An 18,223-nucleotide genomic window follows, 5' to 3' on the forward strand; every position below is an offset into this window, starting at 1 on the left:
ACAAAAAAATCCCAAAATTAGCATAAGGCAATATCTAAAAAACCCATTCCCTCTGAAAATGCCGTTTATGAAAACAGAAGAGTGCATTCAAACTCATTAACAACTCTCTTCTCATCAGAACTCTTTCTTTTTGCTTCAAATATAAGCACTGTTACAAAAGACTTTATCACATTTTTTTCTGTTCTTACCAAGGAGCATATATCCAACCACCAGCCACAAATGAGAGGAAACACACCAATTTCAACCACCACTAACAAGGAAACCTTTAGGAAAAGAGAGAAAATAACATCTCACTAGTTTAACAAAAGTTGCTAAGAAAACAATAATGTCAGTTTAAATTGAGAGGGTTCTATTTCCCTGCACAAAAAATTAGGATTACCTTGACAACAATATAGCAAACTCCTAGTAAGCGACGTGATCGCTGGAACTTAACAAGCGCTGCCAAACCCTGAATAGCTTTGTCAAGAAAAATAACACTGGAAAGCACTTTGTAAAAGCCTAATTAATATCAAACACTGTATTATGTTGCTTTTAGCAACAGGAAATTTTATAAAAGAGAAAAATGAAAGAGTAAGCATGTATTTCATCAGGGTTCTATTTTCAAAATTGGCTGTGACTCCAGAAGTCATGATATGGTGTGCCAGGTAACATCCCCAAACAGCATCTAAAGTAAATAAATCACTATTAATAATACAACCCTTCTTAAATTAAGCAACCAGAAGTTTCCTCAAGAAATAAACAGTTGTCTCTGAAATCATCTGCCACAAATAAGTAAGTTTAAAATTTGAAGACCTATTTGAAATACTAGCTTTCCCATCCCTGCTGTCTAAACCAAATTCTCACCTTTTCCAAGAAAAGCTGAATGCATATTGCACTTTTGTTTTGGGGTTTTTTTAAGGAGGCAAACTCTACATGCTAATTCAGTAATGTTTTACACTTGCACTGTACATTGGCATACTGATGTAGAAAGTTGATATTAACTTTGTATTCTTTTGAACAGAAAACTGCAAACAAATGTATCCTTTCAAATGGAAGCCGATGTAAAAAACATGCAGTTGGAATGCAGCCTTCTCACTTGTGACAAAATAAATCCTTCCAGCTTCCAGGACTTTATTTTCTACAACTAGGAGAAAGTAGTTTTCTCTGAAAAAACTAATAATGAGAAAGAAATTCTTGTGGCAAACTCCCAGTAGTTCAGAGATGCAACAAAGAAACAAAAATAATTCATATTAAAAAAATGTGGCAGGATCAAAAATATTTGAAAAAATTTCCCATCATACCTCCCATATTTTCATAATCCCCCTTTTCATAATCTCTCTGCTGCAACTACACAGCAGTTCACAGCAGAAGCACAGGGATAGTGAGGAAAAAATGATTCTCCACTCTTCTCCTCAGACAGACCTTCAAGCAAGCATAAAAGCCTTTGATTGTGTTGTTAAGCATGTGCAAGTATTTGAAAGCAGGCAGTCACACTGACAACTTCTAAATGTCCAACAGAACAGGAGGGATCTTCCTTTCTAATTTCACCAAATGAGCAGAGAAAAATGGTGAGTTAAGTGCACCTGCATTCTGTCTGCACCTCCTCAAAGCATAGCCAGAAAAATTATTTACATGTAAATCTGAAACAGGTAACTACTGACAAAAGGATACATGACAAACAATCAGAGTCACTGCTAGAAGAACATATCCCACTATAGTTGTAATCAGGCCTTCAAAGTGAGATGCTTGGACCTGGAACAAAGAGGGAAAAAGTTTATCAGTCTCTCAGAAGATTACACCTCCTTTTATGTAATTAAGATAAATTCCAAATTTCAACTCTTCAAGAAGAATGTCAAGTTTCTCTAGTTTTTACATATTTTAATAATCTGCTACTATTTCTGTATCTTCATCAAGAATAGATAATGTTTACATTTACAACTACTTTATTCAAACTTGAAACAACTGCAATATATGAAACAAAAAGTGTCACCTCATACTGTTTCATTCATCCTCTAATTTCCCCTACTTATTATCATCCACTATGAAAAATAGCTCACAGTTAACAAGTTGAAAATGTACACAGGGAACAAGAGGCTGTTAAAAAAACCTCTGAAAACACACACCGTTTTTACAAACGGTAAGAAACCTAACTAGAGATGTAAATAATGGAGGAAGTGGAAAAGAGTGGTACAACATTTTTAATCAGATTCAAAAAGGTTGAAGGACTACTAAGAAGACATACTCCAAGTTACCTTTGCAACCACAAACAGAAGTGGAAAGATGCTACAAAAATATTGTCATTGAATAAACAGTGGTAGTTTCTTTTTTCATTTTGAAATTATAAAACAGTACTCACATATTCCTCAAAGCCCAGGCCAACAATGGAGAAATGACCAATGTGGTATGGACAAAATGCTGTATAATGTAAGCAGAAAGGAGAAAAAAGGCCATGAAAACTGCTAAATGGAACCTTATTTGCAGGATGAATACTACAAAATGGTATTATACTACTACTTATAAATTTTATGAAAAAAATACAAAAATTTCTGTGCAAATATTTGCAAGTGTTAGACTTCTATATTTTACTAACACTGAAAATCAGATGAGAATTTGCATTTAAGGAATAAAACTAGAGAGTAAGAGGACAGTATTTTCCTTCTTACTTCACCTTGCACTGTGTAAATTAATTCAATTTCTCAGTGTTATGTACTAGGCTGGTAGATGTTAAAGACAGCTGTAGGAACCTGTGTTGTACATTCACTTTTTCCCATGCACTAAAAGACTTCTGTAGCCATTTTACAGTCTGGTGAGATGGGACTTGCTTTAACAAGGCTTCAGTTTCTAGTGCTTTAATTCTTAAGAATACTTAAAATCTGCAGAGCTTTCATTTTTCACAAGAAATTTGCAAAGGGAAGAGGAGAGGGAGAAAGATGACATCCAGTGAAGGGATGGGAAGCAACTGAAAAGTCTTTTACTTTGAATTAATGTACTGAAAACTGTTCATCATTCCTGAGAACTCACTCCTGACAATTCTGAGGTTTCAGAGGAAATGCATTAGAAAACACAGCACTTCCCCAATTTTAGAAGCCTGAATATTTGCTAGAAAATAATTTTTTAAATTCATCTCACTGTTGTCTTCTAACCAAGTTACAAAGGACTACAGAATTCAACATCAATTTTTTATAGGAGTGGAGGGTATCAGTATAAAAAGGGTTGCAGAAATGGCAAGCTTGTATTTTCACTTCTATTGACATCACTACATCATAGTAGTCCACTATGGGAACTGCTACAGACTAAACATGAGAAGCATGATGATTTTCTCTCTTTTCATTTCTGTGTGACCAGCATACAAAAAAAATCCCAACTTCAAAACCCAAGAAGCAAACAAACCAACAAAAAAACTACAGGAAAAGATTTAGCAGGATTCCTATTACCCTAATCAATGATAAGGAAAGTTTTTAATTTATGTCTCTTATAGTAAAATCAGCAGTTACTAGGACAAGCAAATATGTAAAAGATAAAGGGAGGAGTAGACCTCTCCCTGCTCAGTAAGAACAAGAGAAAGAAAACTGAGATGAAAAAGATTACACTCACAACTCCTACAGTTATCAGATTAATGACTTAAAAATTGCATTTCTGACATATTATGAGAATATAGCGCACAGTATATTGTGTTTTCTAAATAACTTTATTTAAAAGAGTTATTCTAATAGTTTCTTTAAAAAAAAAAGCACAAAGGAGTATAAACTCCTCTGTGAGTACTAGAATGAGCTACAGAAAATATTAATTAAGTTGAATTAATTTGTCTAAGGAGAATTTCTGAACCACTAATTAAAGTTACATATGCTTTCTTTATGTTTTATAAAGTACCTCCTGTGACATCTGAACTCATAAGTACTATAATTACAAATTACTAGAGATTTGGTAGTTGTAGATTAAGCACTATTACTTAATGGGAAACAAACTAAAAATAGGGTTGAGAGGCACATATTAAATTCCCAGACCTCCTGCTTGCTTAGGAAAGTCATTCTCTTCTGTCATCTATTTGTCAGTTACCCACTTGGCAAAGCAGCTACTGAAAATGTTTCTAAATGACAACCTGTTTAATTATTCTTATTACTGATTTTAATCTGGCTATCATCATGGTTATTATCTACTTAGTAAAAAAGCAAAATAAAAAAATATTCTAACAGCTAAAAAGCCCAATTAACTTCTGATAACTACAAATTAAAATACAGTAATTATCAGAAAGAAATAGTTCAAGTATTTTCCAACTCTTATTTCAGAAGTTACAGTTTACTGTGAATTAAACATACAATGTATTTATGCTCATTTTCTTTTGATTTGCTGCTCTGTTTCAGTATCTAGATGCTTAAATCACTGGTTCAGTGTTGTGAGCTTTACTTTGTCTGTAAAAACTTATATACAGTACAACTTCAGTTTTACAACCTCAGATCCTTCTGCCAAGAAAAACCACTGAAAAACACCAAAGCAACATAAATTCTTTTCTAAACTGATCATTCAGAGCAAATAAAATTTTGGGATATTTTTGTCTGGTATCTCTTGAAGTGTATAATATACAGTAATTTCACGACTATAAGGCGCACCCTTTTGACTAAAATTTTCCCTCGAACCCGGAAGTGCGCCTTATAGTCCGGTGCGCCTTATCTGATGTACAAAGCGGCGAAATTTGCCAAACCGGAAGTGTGAGCTGAGAGCCGTGGGGGGAGCCGGAAGTGCCACAGCAGCCGGCTGGGGGCAGGCCCGGAGGCCCGCGACACTGCCCCTGCCGGGTGGAGGCGGGCCAGGGGGCCCGAGGCACCCCCCCTCTCCGGTCCAGGCAGTCCTGGGGCCCCATGGCTGCCGGGTGAATGTGGGCTAGGGAGGCCGTGGCACCCGCCTTCCCGGGTCCAGGCAGTCCCGGGAGCCCATGGCTGCCAGGTGAATGTGGGCAAGGGGGGCCGCGGCACCCGCCTTCCCGGGTCCAGGCAGTCCCGGGAGCCCACGGCTGCCGGGTGAATGTGGGCTAGGGGGGCCGCGGCACCCCCCTTCCTGGGTGGAAGCAGTCCCAGGAGCCCATGGCTGCCGGGTGAATGTGGGCAAGGGGGGCCGCGACACCCCCCTTCCTGGGTGGAAGTAGTCCCGGGAGCCCACGGCTGCCAGATGAAGGTGGGCTAGGGGCCCCGCGGCACCCCTGCTCCTGGGTCCAGGCATTCCCGGGGAGCCATGGCTGCTGCGTGAATGCGGGCTAGGGGGGTCGGCAGCAACCCCGCGCCTGGGTCCAGGCAGTCCCGGGGAGCCATGGCTGCCGGATGAATGCGGGCTAGGGGGGCCGCGGCACCTCTGCTCCTGGCTCCAGGCAGTCCCGGGGAGCCATGGCTGCCGCGTGAATGCGGGCTAGGAGGGCCACGGCCCCCCTGCTCCTGGGTCCAGGCAGTCCCGGGGAGCCATGGCTGCCGCGTGAATGTGGGCTAGGAGGGCCACGGCACCCCTGCTCCTGGGTCCAGGCAGTCCCGGGGAGCCATGGCTGCTGCGTGAATGTGGGCTAGGAGGGCCACGGCAACCCCGCTCCTGGCTCCAGGCAGCCGCGGGAGCCCATGGCTGCCGGATGAAGGCAGGCTACCGGGCCGGCAGCAACCCTGCTCCTGGGTCCAGGCAGTCCCGGGGAGGCATGGCTGCCGCGTGAATGCGGGCTAGGGGGGCCGGCAGCAACCCCGCTCCTGGGTCCAGGCAGGCCCGGGGAGCCATGGCTGCCGCGTGAATGCAGGCTAGGGGGGCCGCGGCACCCCTGCTCCTGGGTCCAGGCAGTCCCGGGGAGCCATGGCTGCCGCGTGAATGTGGGCTAGGAGGGCCACGGCACCCCTGCTCCTGGGTCCAGGCAGTCCCGGGGAGCCCACGGCTGCCGCGTAAATGTGGGCTAGGAGGGCCACGGCAACCCCGCTCCTGGCTCCAGGCAGCCGCGGGAGCCCATGGCTGCCGGATGAAGGCAGGCTAGGGGGCCGTGGCAACCCTGCTCCTGGGTCCAGGCAGTCCCGGGGGCCCATGGCTGCCGCGTGAATGTGGGCTAGGGGGGCTGCGGCACCCCCCTTCCCAGGTGGAAGCAGTCCCGGGGGCCCATGGCTGCCGGGTCCAGGGTGGCTCGGTGGCTCGCGGCACCGCCCCTACCGGGTGGAGGCGGGCCCGGGGGCCAATGGCTGCCGGGTTGAGGCGGGGCCTCGGCCAGCAACCCCACGGGGTGAGCTGGGGGCGGGGCCTCACTGCAAAAAAAAAGTGCGCCTTATAGACCGGTGCGCCTTATCTGATCTACAAAGTTGCGAATTTTGCCGAATCCGGGGGGGTGCGCCTTATAGTCCGTTGCGCCTTATAGTTGTGAAATTACTGTAATTCATCTTGTTGCTAAAATGGTACATTCTTGCATACCTCCCTTCCAGTTTGAGCTCCAAGAATGGATTCTTAATGGAAAAATTTACATAACTCTATCTAGTAAAAACTGTAAGGAGAAAAACAGTATCTTAGCCATTCCTCAAAGCACTGCATTTCCTTGCAAATTAAATTCCATGAGATTTCACCTTTAATTTAACAATATTAAAAATAAATATTTTCTATGTCTTGGTTGACATGGTTAATGTTCTGATAGGTTTCCTATTTTAAATCTATTCACTTAAAGAAATTAAAATGTCAAAACTAGAAAACAGGCATTTGTTATTCATATTGCCAGTTCATTTTTGGTTCTATTCCTAGATGTCACATCTTCATTTTTCTAGAACAGCCTTAAAATAGACCTGCACTGTCAATTCACCAAAAAGGATCATTTTAAAACCTAAAAACAAACAATACTTACCAAAGACAAGTATGAACAGCGTATTTAAAGACACAACCCAAAAGACATGTTCCTGTAAGGAGTATGGGGGAAAGAAGTAGGAAGATGACAAGAAAACAGTACATAAATGTTAGTCTTTAAATAAGTGACCTGACTTTTGTATCTCAACATCTTATTTCAACAGTCTATTATCACCAGAACGTGCACATCTCATGTTAGAGCCAGGAAGTTTGTGTGCTAACACAAAGACCAAAACAGGTAGTTCAGTTTGTGAAAGCATCCGTTTATGTTCATGAACATTTATCTAGACAAGTGCACCTACTCTTGCTTACATTCTGTAAAAGTAGGCTTTTATTTTAAAACCAATACAAATAGTTCCATCTTTAAAAACAGTGACATGGAATGTGTCTGGATTTTTTTTTTTATATTTGAGAAAGTGTTCATCTGAACTTTTAACAATTGGCCTTTGCCACAACAAACATGTTAACAAAACAGACAGTTCTGACTCTAGAAATGACAGTGCATCTCTATATTTTAATATTACTTTTAGCTAAGATGCAACCTCAGCCACAAGTACACTGGATTTCTACTTATTTTGATATTAATATTTGAGGTAAATTACTAATAATGTACAGTAATTTCACGATTACAAGCCGCACGGACTACAAGCCGCATCTCTGGGTGTCGGCTACATTTCGTTCTTTGTCCGTACATAAGCCGCACCTGAGTATAAGCCACTCTGTCGTTCGCAGCGAGGACCGGTGTGCAACAAAGTTGCCAAATAGCAACAGAATCGCGGGATTGCGGGGTTTACTGGCTCGGCTCGGGCCATGCAGGCTCGGCCTACTCGGGGCTGCTGACGGGGCCGGGTGGCCCAGCCTGGCGCTGCCGCTCAGCGGGGCTGCTCGGGGTCGGCCGCCCCTGCCGCCAGGCTCGCTTGCCCCGGCCCGGCGCTGCCTCGCGGTGGCAGGCAGGGATGGAGCCTGTCGGCACCCACGGTGGCAGTGGCAGGAGAGGAAGGAGCCCCCCCGCTCCTGCAGTGGCAGGTGGGGGCGGGAGCCCCCCGCTTCCCCCATGGGCCGCGGGGATGGCAGCACGGAGCCCCCGCCTCCCTCCCTTCACCATGCTGCCGGCACGGTGCCCCCCGCCTCTGCCTCGGGCTGCGCTGCCTGAAGGAGGGAGTCCCCGCCTCCCTCCCTCTCCATGCTGCCGGCACTGATCCGGCCCCACCCACCGTGCAACACAGTAACCAATTTGTAACAATCGTGAAATCCTGGGTTTTACTGGCAGGTGCTCGACTCTGCACCCTGGTTGGCACTTCCAGGGTTGGAAATTTCAGAAAATTATTCACATATTAGCCGCTCCTGAGTGTAAGCCGCATTTCCAGGGTGGGAGCAAAATTTTAGTCAAAATGGTGTGGCTTATAATCGTGAAATTACTGTAACTGCAAACCTAAGACATCATATTTAAGTATAAGATACTGATGATCTTGGAAGCATTTTTTAAACTTAATAATTCTAAGATTGGGTATTTTGAACATTTAAAAAACCAAATAAAGTCAATTGAAGATCTTAGATTTTAAAATCTAGTCTACACTAGATATGATATTATGGTGGCATTAGGACAAAAAAATATATCTGAATGAGAACTGTACTTTAATTATAACAAAGATCAAAACATAAGGTTAGAACAGATATATATTTCCAGTGCGCACTTTTTAAAAGGTTTCATTTTTTTATTTACAGTGGAGTGATCCAAAGTTATCTACGTTTTTAAAGAAATTCCACTTTTATGCCATACACACACACCCCACTAATCTGTGAAGCTCCTGAAAAACCCAGTTGAACATGACATCATAATGAAACTCTCTTTAAAGAAATACATATATATGACAATAAGGACTTCAAATACAATTATGTATATAAAAAAATCTAAGTATTTTAAAAAATCCTTCTGTAGAAATTCTTGAAAACAGGATTGTACTTACTAAGAAAACTAGAGATCCATCAAGTCCAAGCATCTGTGAAGATAAGAAAGTTATTTTAACTAATCAGAAAAACTAACCTGAATCTAAAATAAGCCTCTTTCACATTGACCTTTATTGTCAAACCAGTCAAGAGTTTTTTAATGTTCAACCAACAGTACCAGGACATAAATTCTTACAGATAAAGAGAGACACTAAGTTCTCATTCAACACACTAAACTCAAGTGTTCAAAAGTAGTGATATACATGCGGAAATTTGAAAATACATGTATCTATAGGTATCAATCCAAACACGCATATAAGTTGTTATATACACATTTTAAGCTGTTTCTCTCCATGACTTTAAAGACTCCGACAAAGATTTTGTATTTGAAAAATATTGTAGTGATTGAATGGCTATTTAAGTACATGTTTAATCAATTCAATATTTAAATACAAGAGCAAATTTTTGTTTCATCCTACTTGCAAAATATCAGTTTATGCTGCACTGAGAAAAGTTAGTATTTTACCCTTGACGTATAAAAGCAATACTAACAGTATAATTTGCTACACTGCACGTTATTAACTTTTGAACAGAATTGTTTTACAGCTAGAGAAGACGGGAAACAAATTCTCCATCACTCAGCACAGCTGTTATGGGAAGTATCCACAGAGTAGCCAAAAATAAAGCATCTATTGGAAAAAAAACAGTCTGCTTTCCCCCCACTTTGAGTGTATCTTACTATTTCAATCCAGATACTCCTACTCCACAATTACCGCTGTAAAGTTCCATGTTCAAGGCTCTTTTGTACGAGGACTTTGCACTAAGTTCCAAGATATAAGAGTTGCACACATTTTACAAATCAAACCAAGATGCAAAAATGTTTGAAAATTCAGAAAACTTGCATGGTATTTTTACAGGATGACATAACAGAAGAACCAACCCCAATTTTGATAGTAAATGTCAAGTACACAACTATTGCATATGTCAGCACATAATGCTGGAACTGGTTATGAGAGTATGCTGAAATTTACTTCTGTATTCAGGGAGAGGCAACAAAATATCACCCCTTAGGAATATATCAGCACTTTCTAGCAAATAAATTTGGTTTAGAAATACAAGTCTTTCATCCTGAAATATACAACAGAATGGCTCAGGAACCTGAATTTATGTATGTCCTTTTTCATGAAATATCTTTCAGAACACACCAAGAAGCTCTCAATAGATACAAAACAAATATCAAGATGTGCCACTCATGATAAAAACTGTATTTCTGCTATGCTGCAATCAAGGCAACAACTATACCACAGTCTAGTAGTGATGCTGGTAAAACACATGAAGCTGCTGTATCTACCTTCAGGAAGATTTTGCTGTATGTGGTGAGCTTTGAACTCAGATGTTGGCTATTTTCAGACCAGCTACAAAAACCTAATTCTCAAGTCTCTACACTGCTCCACGATTACAGTGTACATCCATGTCACGCTCTAGTTAAGGAATTTGAGATCCATAAGCAATACAGAAACCATGTTAATTAAAATGTTCCATCATTTTTAGAGAAGCACATTCGCTTTTTGCAAAGAAACCTAAACTTCCATTTCTCTTTTCTTTAGTCTAATGCTTCCACGAATACAAAAATTAAGCATTAAACTACATCTAATGCAACATCTGTGCACTTCTAATGTGGCCCAGTGTCCTGAAAGCAAGCTGCAAGTCAGTTCTACACCTCACCAACTGGAAGACTTCAGAAAAGACTATTAAAACATGTTTTAAGTTGCTACTTTAAACTTATAAGCTACTGCTATACTCAAAACGAAAGAAATGCTTTCTTTAATGGTTAAGAAGTAACATAATAACATTTTGTTTATAATGTAACAACTTTTCTAAAGGCTCTTACAAAGGAGTGATCCCAAATGTATTTTTACATAGCAATACTACAAATAATTTCAAGTAAGAGCCTGGATTATTAAATTCAAGAAAATGATTCTTACTCACTCGCTCCCAAGTAAGCTCTTCTGCTGCTCGATCCCATTCCAAAGCATTCCAGTTCATGTCATCTGAGGAGACAATGGCCATTTTTACAGCTGTTAGATCACTCAAAACAAGATGTAAGCACTCCATGCTATGTTCTAAATGAACAAGAAGACTTAAGTGCATAATATTCATCTTGTAACTGCCAACAGCTTTTCAGCAAGCAGATGCTTCAGTACTCAAGGCGTGTGAAATTTGCAAAGCGAAGATAAATAAGCTGAAGTGGGAATTTACATGGCTTTCTTCACTTATGACAGTTCTATAGTCAATTAATTTATATTTAATAATAACTAGAACATTGTTTTGAGTCACCTGTTACCTTGTGCTCCATTGTTTGCATCTGCTGCATCTTCCACTACAGCATCCTCTTCATCTTCATTATCTTCCTCTTCTTCATCTACTTGTTCCTCTTGAATTTCAGGATTCTCACCTACAACTACGTTCTCAGCAGCTGGGTTAGCAGGTTGATCAAGCACAGCATTTTCAACACCTCCATTTACAGCAGCCTGAGCCTGCAGAAACAGGATTTAGTACTTGGTTACATTGATCAAGCTCTCTTCATGGTTTTATTCTGTATATATATGAAACCAAACAGTATTAAAAGAAGTCAGTAATATATTTTCTAGATAAGAATTACACTTGGGACCACTAAACCTTTAAAAATAGGAAAATAAATATTCAGATAACTTTACAGAGTAGCTGAGGTAGGAAGGGGCCTCTAGAGATCATCTAGCCAACCCAACTACTCAAAGCAGGGTCAGCTATGGCAGGGTCAGTGTTGTTTCCACTTGGCTTTTGAGCCACCTTCTCCCAAGGTGAAAACTTTACAACCACTCTGAGCAACCTGTTCCAGTAAGTGATCATAGTAATATAAAAACAAAAAAAGCCAAAACACAAACAGAACCTTTTTTGTTGTTGTTGTTTTGGTTTTTTTTTTAATCGAAATGGAATTTCCTGCACTTTAATTTAAGCCTACTGCCTATGGTCATGTCACTCAATACCAGCAAGACAGTTCCAGCATCTTCTTTTAACAGCACTTCATCAGGCATTTATACAGACTGATAAGGTCCACCCTGAGCATTCTCATTTTCAAACTAAACAATTCCAGTTCTCACTCATCATGTCAGATGTTCCAGTCCTTTAATAATTTCTATTGGCTCTTCACTGCACTCACACGCCTCTTTTGTACTGGGGGACCCTAAAAACAGATACAGTACTCCAGATGTGGTCTCACCAGTGTTTAATAGAATGAAACTCTCCCATGGAAACTATCATTATATTAGAAAAATGGTAATTCCAGGCCAACCCGAGTCAGTCACCAACATGAAAATCTGTCTTTTAAAAACTGACATTTACTAAAAAGAAAACAACATTTTGAATTATTTCTTCCCTATGCATGGATTGCTTATATTATCACTTCTCCCACCCAAGAGGCTCCTGAAAGCACTGAAGGAGTGCACACATGTGTGTTGGGAATGGGAGGAGGGGAGAGAAGGTCCAACTTCAGTGGTGTCAGCAAAACTCCAGTTGCTTTGGGGACAGTGAATCATTACCTCATGAACTACCAGTATACTTATGAAAAAGACAAAAGAGAAGCAAGCTGCATCTTCACTGACTATGCCTGAGAATTCAGCTTGATGTGCATAAAATTATCTTAAAAAATGATAAAGATACAGAGATAAGAATCTATGCAATGCTGCACAATAAAACAGTTTCAAAAACATAACACTGGTGTCACCAAGTTTATACAGAACAAGTGTTCAACTTCTGCTAACAAATAAAGATACCCTGAAGTAAAATAACATCACTATTGTGTTTTGATAAAGTATTTACTCCCAGAACGACATTTTCTAAATTAATTGTGAACTAATTAACAGTAAGCTTTACCTCATTCTGTTGACCAACACCATTGAGTGGCTGTTGTTGATTTTGTTCCAACCACTGTGGTGCTCCTCCATGGACGATCTGTTCACGTAACCATACAAGGCTGATAAATGCACACAGAGTGCACGTCACCACAAAACAGCCCTGCAAACAGTCAGCCAGTAAGTTCTCCCTGTTAAAAAAAAAAAGAGTATTAATGAAAACATTTTGCAGGTAAAACTGCAAGTAGTTCAGAAAAAACAATCTTCCAGAACAGCAAAGGAAACACAATAGTTACTAAGTTAATGCTCTGATACAGTAACAGGTTTACTTAAATGGCTAAATGCACAATATCTAGTCCACCTAAGCATTTTATCTGCTGAGCTGCCTGAACCAGAAGAATGGAACTCTAAGGTTTCCCTTCAATTGCTCTACATTTCAGGTACCATTTTACCTCAGATATTATCTTTATACCTTAAAACCCTTAATCAATCAGGTCATACATAACTGTATAGCAACAGCAAAGCAAAGTTCAGTCAACCAGCCAAACTAGGGTTTCATGCAATGCAAGAGGTACTTAAAGCATCTCAAGCAATTCTCATCCTTAATTTCAAGTATCTACTTGGAAAACTACATGTTCTTAAAAATAACTAAGAAACATGGTACTACAGTACTTTGCCATCTCCAAAGAAGCATCAATCTGATCCCCTTTGAAGCTGCACACTTGTGCCTGCACAGCACAGTGAATACCATGGGGACATGAAGTCCAAAATGAAAAGACGATACAAGAGGCTACTGTAATTGACTCTGCCAAAGAAATAAATGTCAGAGCACACACTGACACACCATTTAAATCTGACAAATACTCAAGTCCCTTATTTTCTCCCTTGACTGTAATAGACATGAGGTGCTCTAGGTTCAGTTATTTCAGATTCTTCTTCAAATAAAAACAGAATCTACACTACAGAAATTACTAGACTGAAACAAGCATCTCTCTCCAATAATGAGAATTGGTTAAACACAACTTGACCTGATTTCTCAAATCAAATAGCCCACTTGAGATGACTTAGCTGAAACACAGAGAACATTAATTCCAAATTTGCTTAATGTGCAGCTGATTCTACTTATACACAGTTTCAGTTCCTCATGCTCAATATAACAAAGTAAGAGACAGCTCGAAATTCTGTTGTTTGGTATCTACCGATTCTTTTGGCAAAATTGATTAAAAAAGGACAAAGAAAGAAAATGTGCAATAGCAGATGGTGATTGAAGCTTTAAAAATCTAAGTATCAGCTAGAAGGAAATCTGATAAAAAATAATCCCTCTCACATAAGAGACTCAGAATGGATAAAATTGAATTCAAAATATGCAACAAAGAAAATGGAAAGTGACATAATTAGTGACACATTTCTTAATATTCTGCAACATATCTGATTTAAACCACAGGAAATTAAATTTTTTAATTATTAAATGTAATTTTGCAGCATAAGTTTTCTTGACATCAAATATAAATTTTCATTAACCTGGGTCCACTTTGTAAAGTCGGTTTTCCAGCTCCAAAGATCCTGAATAATGGAACTCCAAAGTGAAACTATTTCTATTGTAATGGTGTTGTCCATACATCTGGTTGTGCAAAGGGTAGTGGGCAGGATGGTGGAAGATAACAAGTGTAACTGGATGGAAGGGACACTAAATTCCAAAGTTACTGTTTTCAGGGTAATCTGACTAAACCAGGTTTTTGTATAAAACTGAAGTACTTACGTGGACAGAATATCTAATGGCAGTGTCAGTAGTGAGCTCACAGAGCCAGTAAACAAGCACTTGTAGATACGACCTGCGTGAATAAACAGAAGCTTGATATAAATTTGATTTTGGCTATAGCTTCACTTGGACAGGACCCCAGATACCCTCTTTTCACCTGCTGTCCAACTAAATTGATGACATGGAAGAAAATATCAACTTTCAGTGCATAAGCAGAACTCAAGACCATACACAACCACACGGAACAAAGCCACATTTTAGCTGCACACCTTTTAACGAGTACACATTCAAAGTGTAAGAACTCCCGTACTAAATTAGACCCAAGATTCATCTAGATCTGTGTCCAGCACTGGTCACACTAATGGATGCCCAAGGAAGAATAAAGAAGCAGGTTAAAGATACTTGCAGTGATACTTCTTCAGTGCATTCTCATATGCTTCACTTCCTATACCAAAATATCTCACAACTAATTAATCCTTGATAGAATATTTCTTCCTTTTATTCGTTCAATCATATTTTGAATGCGTATAAACTTCTGGTGTTACGATATGATGTCACAAGGAACATCACCATTTCATTATCTGTTTTAAGTAACTGTTTTATGGATTAATTGTTGATGCTAGTAAATGTTAGCTTTTTACCGTGATTTGTATTTAAAAAGTAGGCCATCAGTGTATATGGCCTACTTCAGAAAATTAGGTGACGCCAGTATTGTGCTATTCTCAAACTAAGCCTGTGCCAGCTACAAATAAAAACACAGAACATTCCGAGAAACTGTCTCATTTCCTTCTGCATTTACACTCTTGCTCTTTTGTTCAAGGGACGTATCACTTTGAAAAAATGCACTTCCAATTATCTCCCTGACTGAACACCATATCCCTTCTGCCTTTCTCCATTTTCTGTGTATTCTTAGATTGTTGAAACAGACATAGTTCTTTTCCCATCTCTTTGGAAAGTAAATTTCAAACTGGATACTAGAGTAATTTAAATGTGTACTCTCTTTTCTACTGAATTCCTTTACTACTTACATGACTGAGATTAAAGAGGTTTACAAATCAATTTGTTCATGATTGCAAAGGAGTTTTACTTTTTACGTAAAAACTCCCTGCACTTTCATTTATAGATGGTTAATAAAAATTGGACAACTCTTCTATCCTAATATTAACAAATGACATAAAATAAAATTATCCATGTAGATTTTAAAGAAGATAATTGAGAAGAGGCATTTTATTGGAGTAATGCATATAAAAGCTCTTTCATGCATTCTCTCCTATGTCTTAATAGCTTTACTGGCTTAAGAGTCAAACAGGTAGAATTTCTGAGAGAAAAGAAATGAAATAGTGCCTTTGAATTTTTTTTTTAATAAACAATGACGTTATCACAAAATGTTGTTACAGGAAGTGGCACATTTCCCTGTGTATAAGAATATTATGTATAAAAAATTAATACTTACATGCAGTAAGAGGTACTACTCCCAACCATGCAAAGGCCACAAGTGTATAATGAAACCAGTATCGTATTGCTGTGCCAATACTCGTAACCAGTCCAGCAAAGATGTCTTGGATTGGAAGCCGTGAAGGCATATCTGGGGAATAAACTGGGTAGAAAAGGCACTTATGAAACAGCCTGTCCTTAGAGAAGCATTTATGTAAAAGTCCTGCCAACTACAAACTGTATCTCACAAAAGCTGACTGGAAGAATAAGCATATTTTATATTCTCAAGAGATGATCCAAACAAACAACAACAAAAAGATTCACATAACATGTTTTATTGTGTACTGAGTGGAATGGGAAAATTTATATGCTCCATGACAGTTTTTGACCTAGGAGAAGTTTAATAGCTTTATTTGTTAACTGTAAACCCCAATTACCTAAAAATAAGCTCAAGGAAAAGCAGATTCTAAAATCAGTATCACTCCCACTCAACACTACCTCAAAGATTCCTCTGTTATTTATAAACCTAGTTCACAAGGACATAAGGAACAAGAGCAATCAGCAATTTTGCACACTATCCATTTGTTTCTGCTAGATAATTTAGAGTCCACTTGTCATCCAACAGCATGGACCAAAAAACAAACAAGCAAAAAAAACCAACCAGCAAAATAAAAGCAGCACACAAGGACGAAAATTGAAGAGAACTGATTAAGTATCCACAGACATTGAAATTTACACACAATGACTAACTTTCAATAGATGTCTGTTTCATATCATGCAGAATTTCTTCTAAGGATGTTCCTATTACAGAGTACAATGCAAATCTCTCATCCTGCAGAGATATTCTCATAATACCAAATTTTCTTGGCTTTTCAAATTCAACACCTATATATGGCATAGGCCCAACCCTACTCAAAAGCCAAGAAAAACAGTGGTGAGGTCTTCTTTTGCAAACAATTAGAAAACATCTAACAATTTCATTACATGTACTTAGTTTCTACGCACTTACATGGATACCAAGAAGTGGTAATGCACACTATTTTTAACAGATTAGAATAAAGAAGATGAACTATATTTGAGAGTTGCACAAAGTCATTGGTGCCTGGATGTTTGCTATGTTGGAAACACATGTGCTTGAAGACTTTAACATTAAGGCCTATCATTTAAAACGTCACATCTAACTACACAAGGAAACTCAATTGTTGTAAGAACAAATAGAAGTTTTCATCTCTCATGAGCAATCCTTTAAGAATCTAACAAATACTGCTTTATGCTATCTACCAGCAGCTCCTTCACCTACATTCCCAATCATCCTTTCACTAGTCGCAGAGAAGAAACTTCCAGAGGAGAAAGAAATTCTTTTCTCTCCAGGGCTATTTCCCTCAGTTTCTGTATTGTAAAGAGAACTAAAGAATACAGACAAGCAGTATTAACATCCAGGAGCAGTCAAAGAATGGGGAGAGGCTGGTGCATTTCAGCAGTATGTGGATTATAACTGACACAAAGCAACAACAAAACAGTACCCCTGAGACAAGTAGTAACTGGTTTGAAATTTCAAAGCTTGTTATTCGCCAGGTATCTGGCAAGGAACTGGAATTCATGAAAGGATGGACTAAAAGTATAACACTAGGGAACTGTAGCTGTGAGAACATAGAGTAGTAAATTTAAAGCAGGGCACAAACATATTTTGACATTTTCCTACAATTTTCTTGTCAAAGAAACAGATTTAGTATGCAATTTGGAACGATAGAAAATGCCTAACTAATGATCACAGCTCACACTGAACGAGCATTCTGGAAAATTTCTGCCACAGGAGACAAAAAAGTTTTGTCAAGGGTGCAAAAGAATATTTATTTAGAGTATATCTGTTAAATCTTTATGGCACCACTCAGACAATGCAGTAGATACTTTGAGAAATATCTCATTTTCAAAAAATACATTTTGATCAACATTTTGCAACAAGGACTGTACAAAACATTAACTTTGTATTAATGATTTATTTGTGCAGGATAAGTCACTAAGTTGTAAAGATCTGAAATAAAAAAAAAATTAAATGTGTCTTCCAGGAATTACTAAACACACACAAGGAAGTGCAAGAAAGAATGTTTATCGTAACTCAAAGCACAAAGTGCTTATAAAAGTTATTTTTGCGTGCTCGCTTTTCTTAAAGGCTTTAGGGTTACAACAGCGTGTTTTAAAATAAAAGCACAATACAACTACTACTCAGAGAAGACATGCTATGTCCCCCAAATTTTAAGAATTTGGTAGTTTTTGATGATTTCCAAAGCTGAGGGTGGGATGAAAGCTGTTTTTCCTGTGCACACCTCAAAATACATACAGCTTTTTCCACCAGAAGTTTTACACCATGATGATA

General features: G+C 39.2%; 1 protein-coding gene across 2 annotated transcripts in view; it reads right to left on the bottom strand.

The window, feature by feature from the left end:
- MARCHF6 (membrane associated ring-CH-type finger 6) overlaps nucleotides 1–18,223 on the bottom strand; it is a 46,076-nt gene that overhangs the window by 17,796 nt on the left and 10,057 nt on the right. For both annotated transcript variants that reach the window (XM_033082028.2, XM_033082038.2), the window contains exons 4-14: nucleotides 15,869–16,012; nucleotides 14,416–14,488; nucleotides 12,679–12,847; nucleotides 11,111–11,303; nucleotides 10,756–10,817; nucleotides 8,787–8,819; nucleotides 6,821–6,872; nucleotides 2,336–2,394; nucleotides 1,651–1,731; nucleotides 380–448; nucleotides 189–263 (exon numbers count right to left, since the gene is read on the bottom strand). In XM_033082028.2, coding sequence (XP_032937919.1) covers nucleotides 189–263; nucleotides 380–448; nucleotides 1,651–1,731; nucleotides 2,336–2,394; nucleotides 6,821–6,872; nucleotides 8,787–8,819; nucleotides 10,756–10,817; nucleotides 11,111–11,303; nucleotides 12,679–12,847; nucleotides 14,416–14,488; nucleotides 15,869–16,012 — 1,010 coding nt within the window. The remainder of the gene's footprint in view (nucleotides 1–188; nucleotides 264–379; nucleotides 449–1,650; nucleotides 1,732–2,335; nucleotides 2,395–6,820; nucleotides 6,873–8,786; nucleotides 8,820–10,755; nucleotides 10,818–11,110; nucleotides 11,304–12,678; nucleotides 12,848–14,415; nucleotides 14,489–15,868; nucleotides 16,013–18,223) is intronic.

The sequence above is a fragment of the Catharus ustulatus genome, chromosome 1 (assembly GCF_009819885.2).
Source record: "Catharus ustulatus isolate bCatUst1 chromosome 1, bCatUst1.pri.v2, whole genome shotgun sequence".
NCBI lineage: Eukaryota > Metazoa > Chordata > Aves > Passeriformes > Turdidae > Catharus > Catharus ustulatus.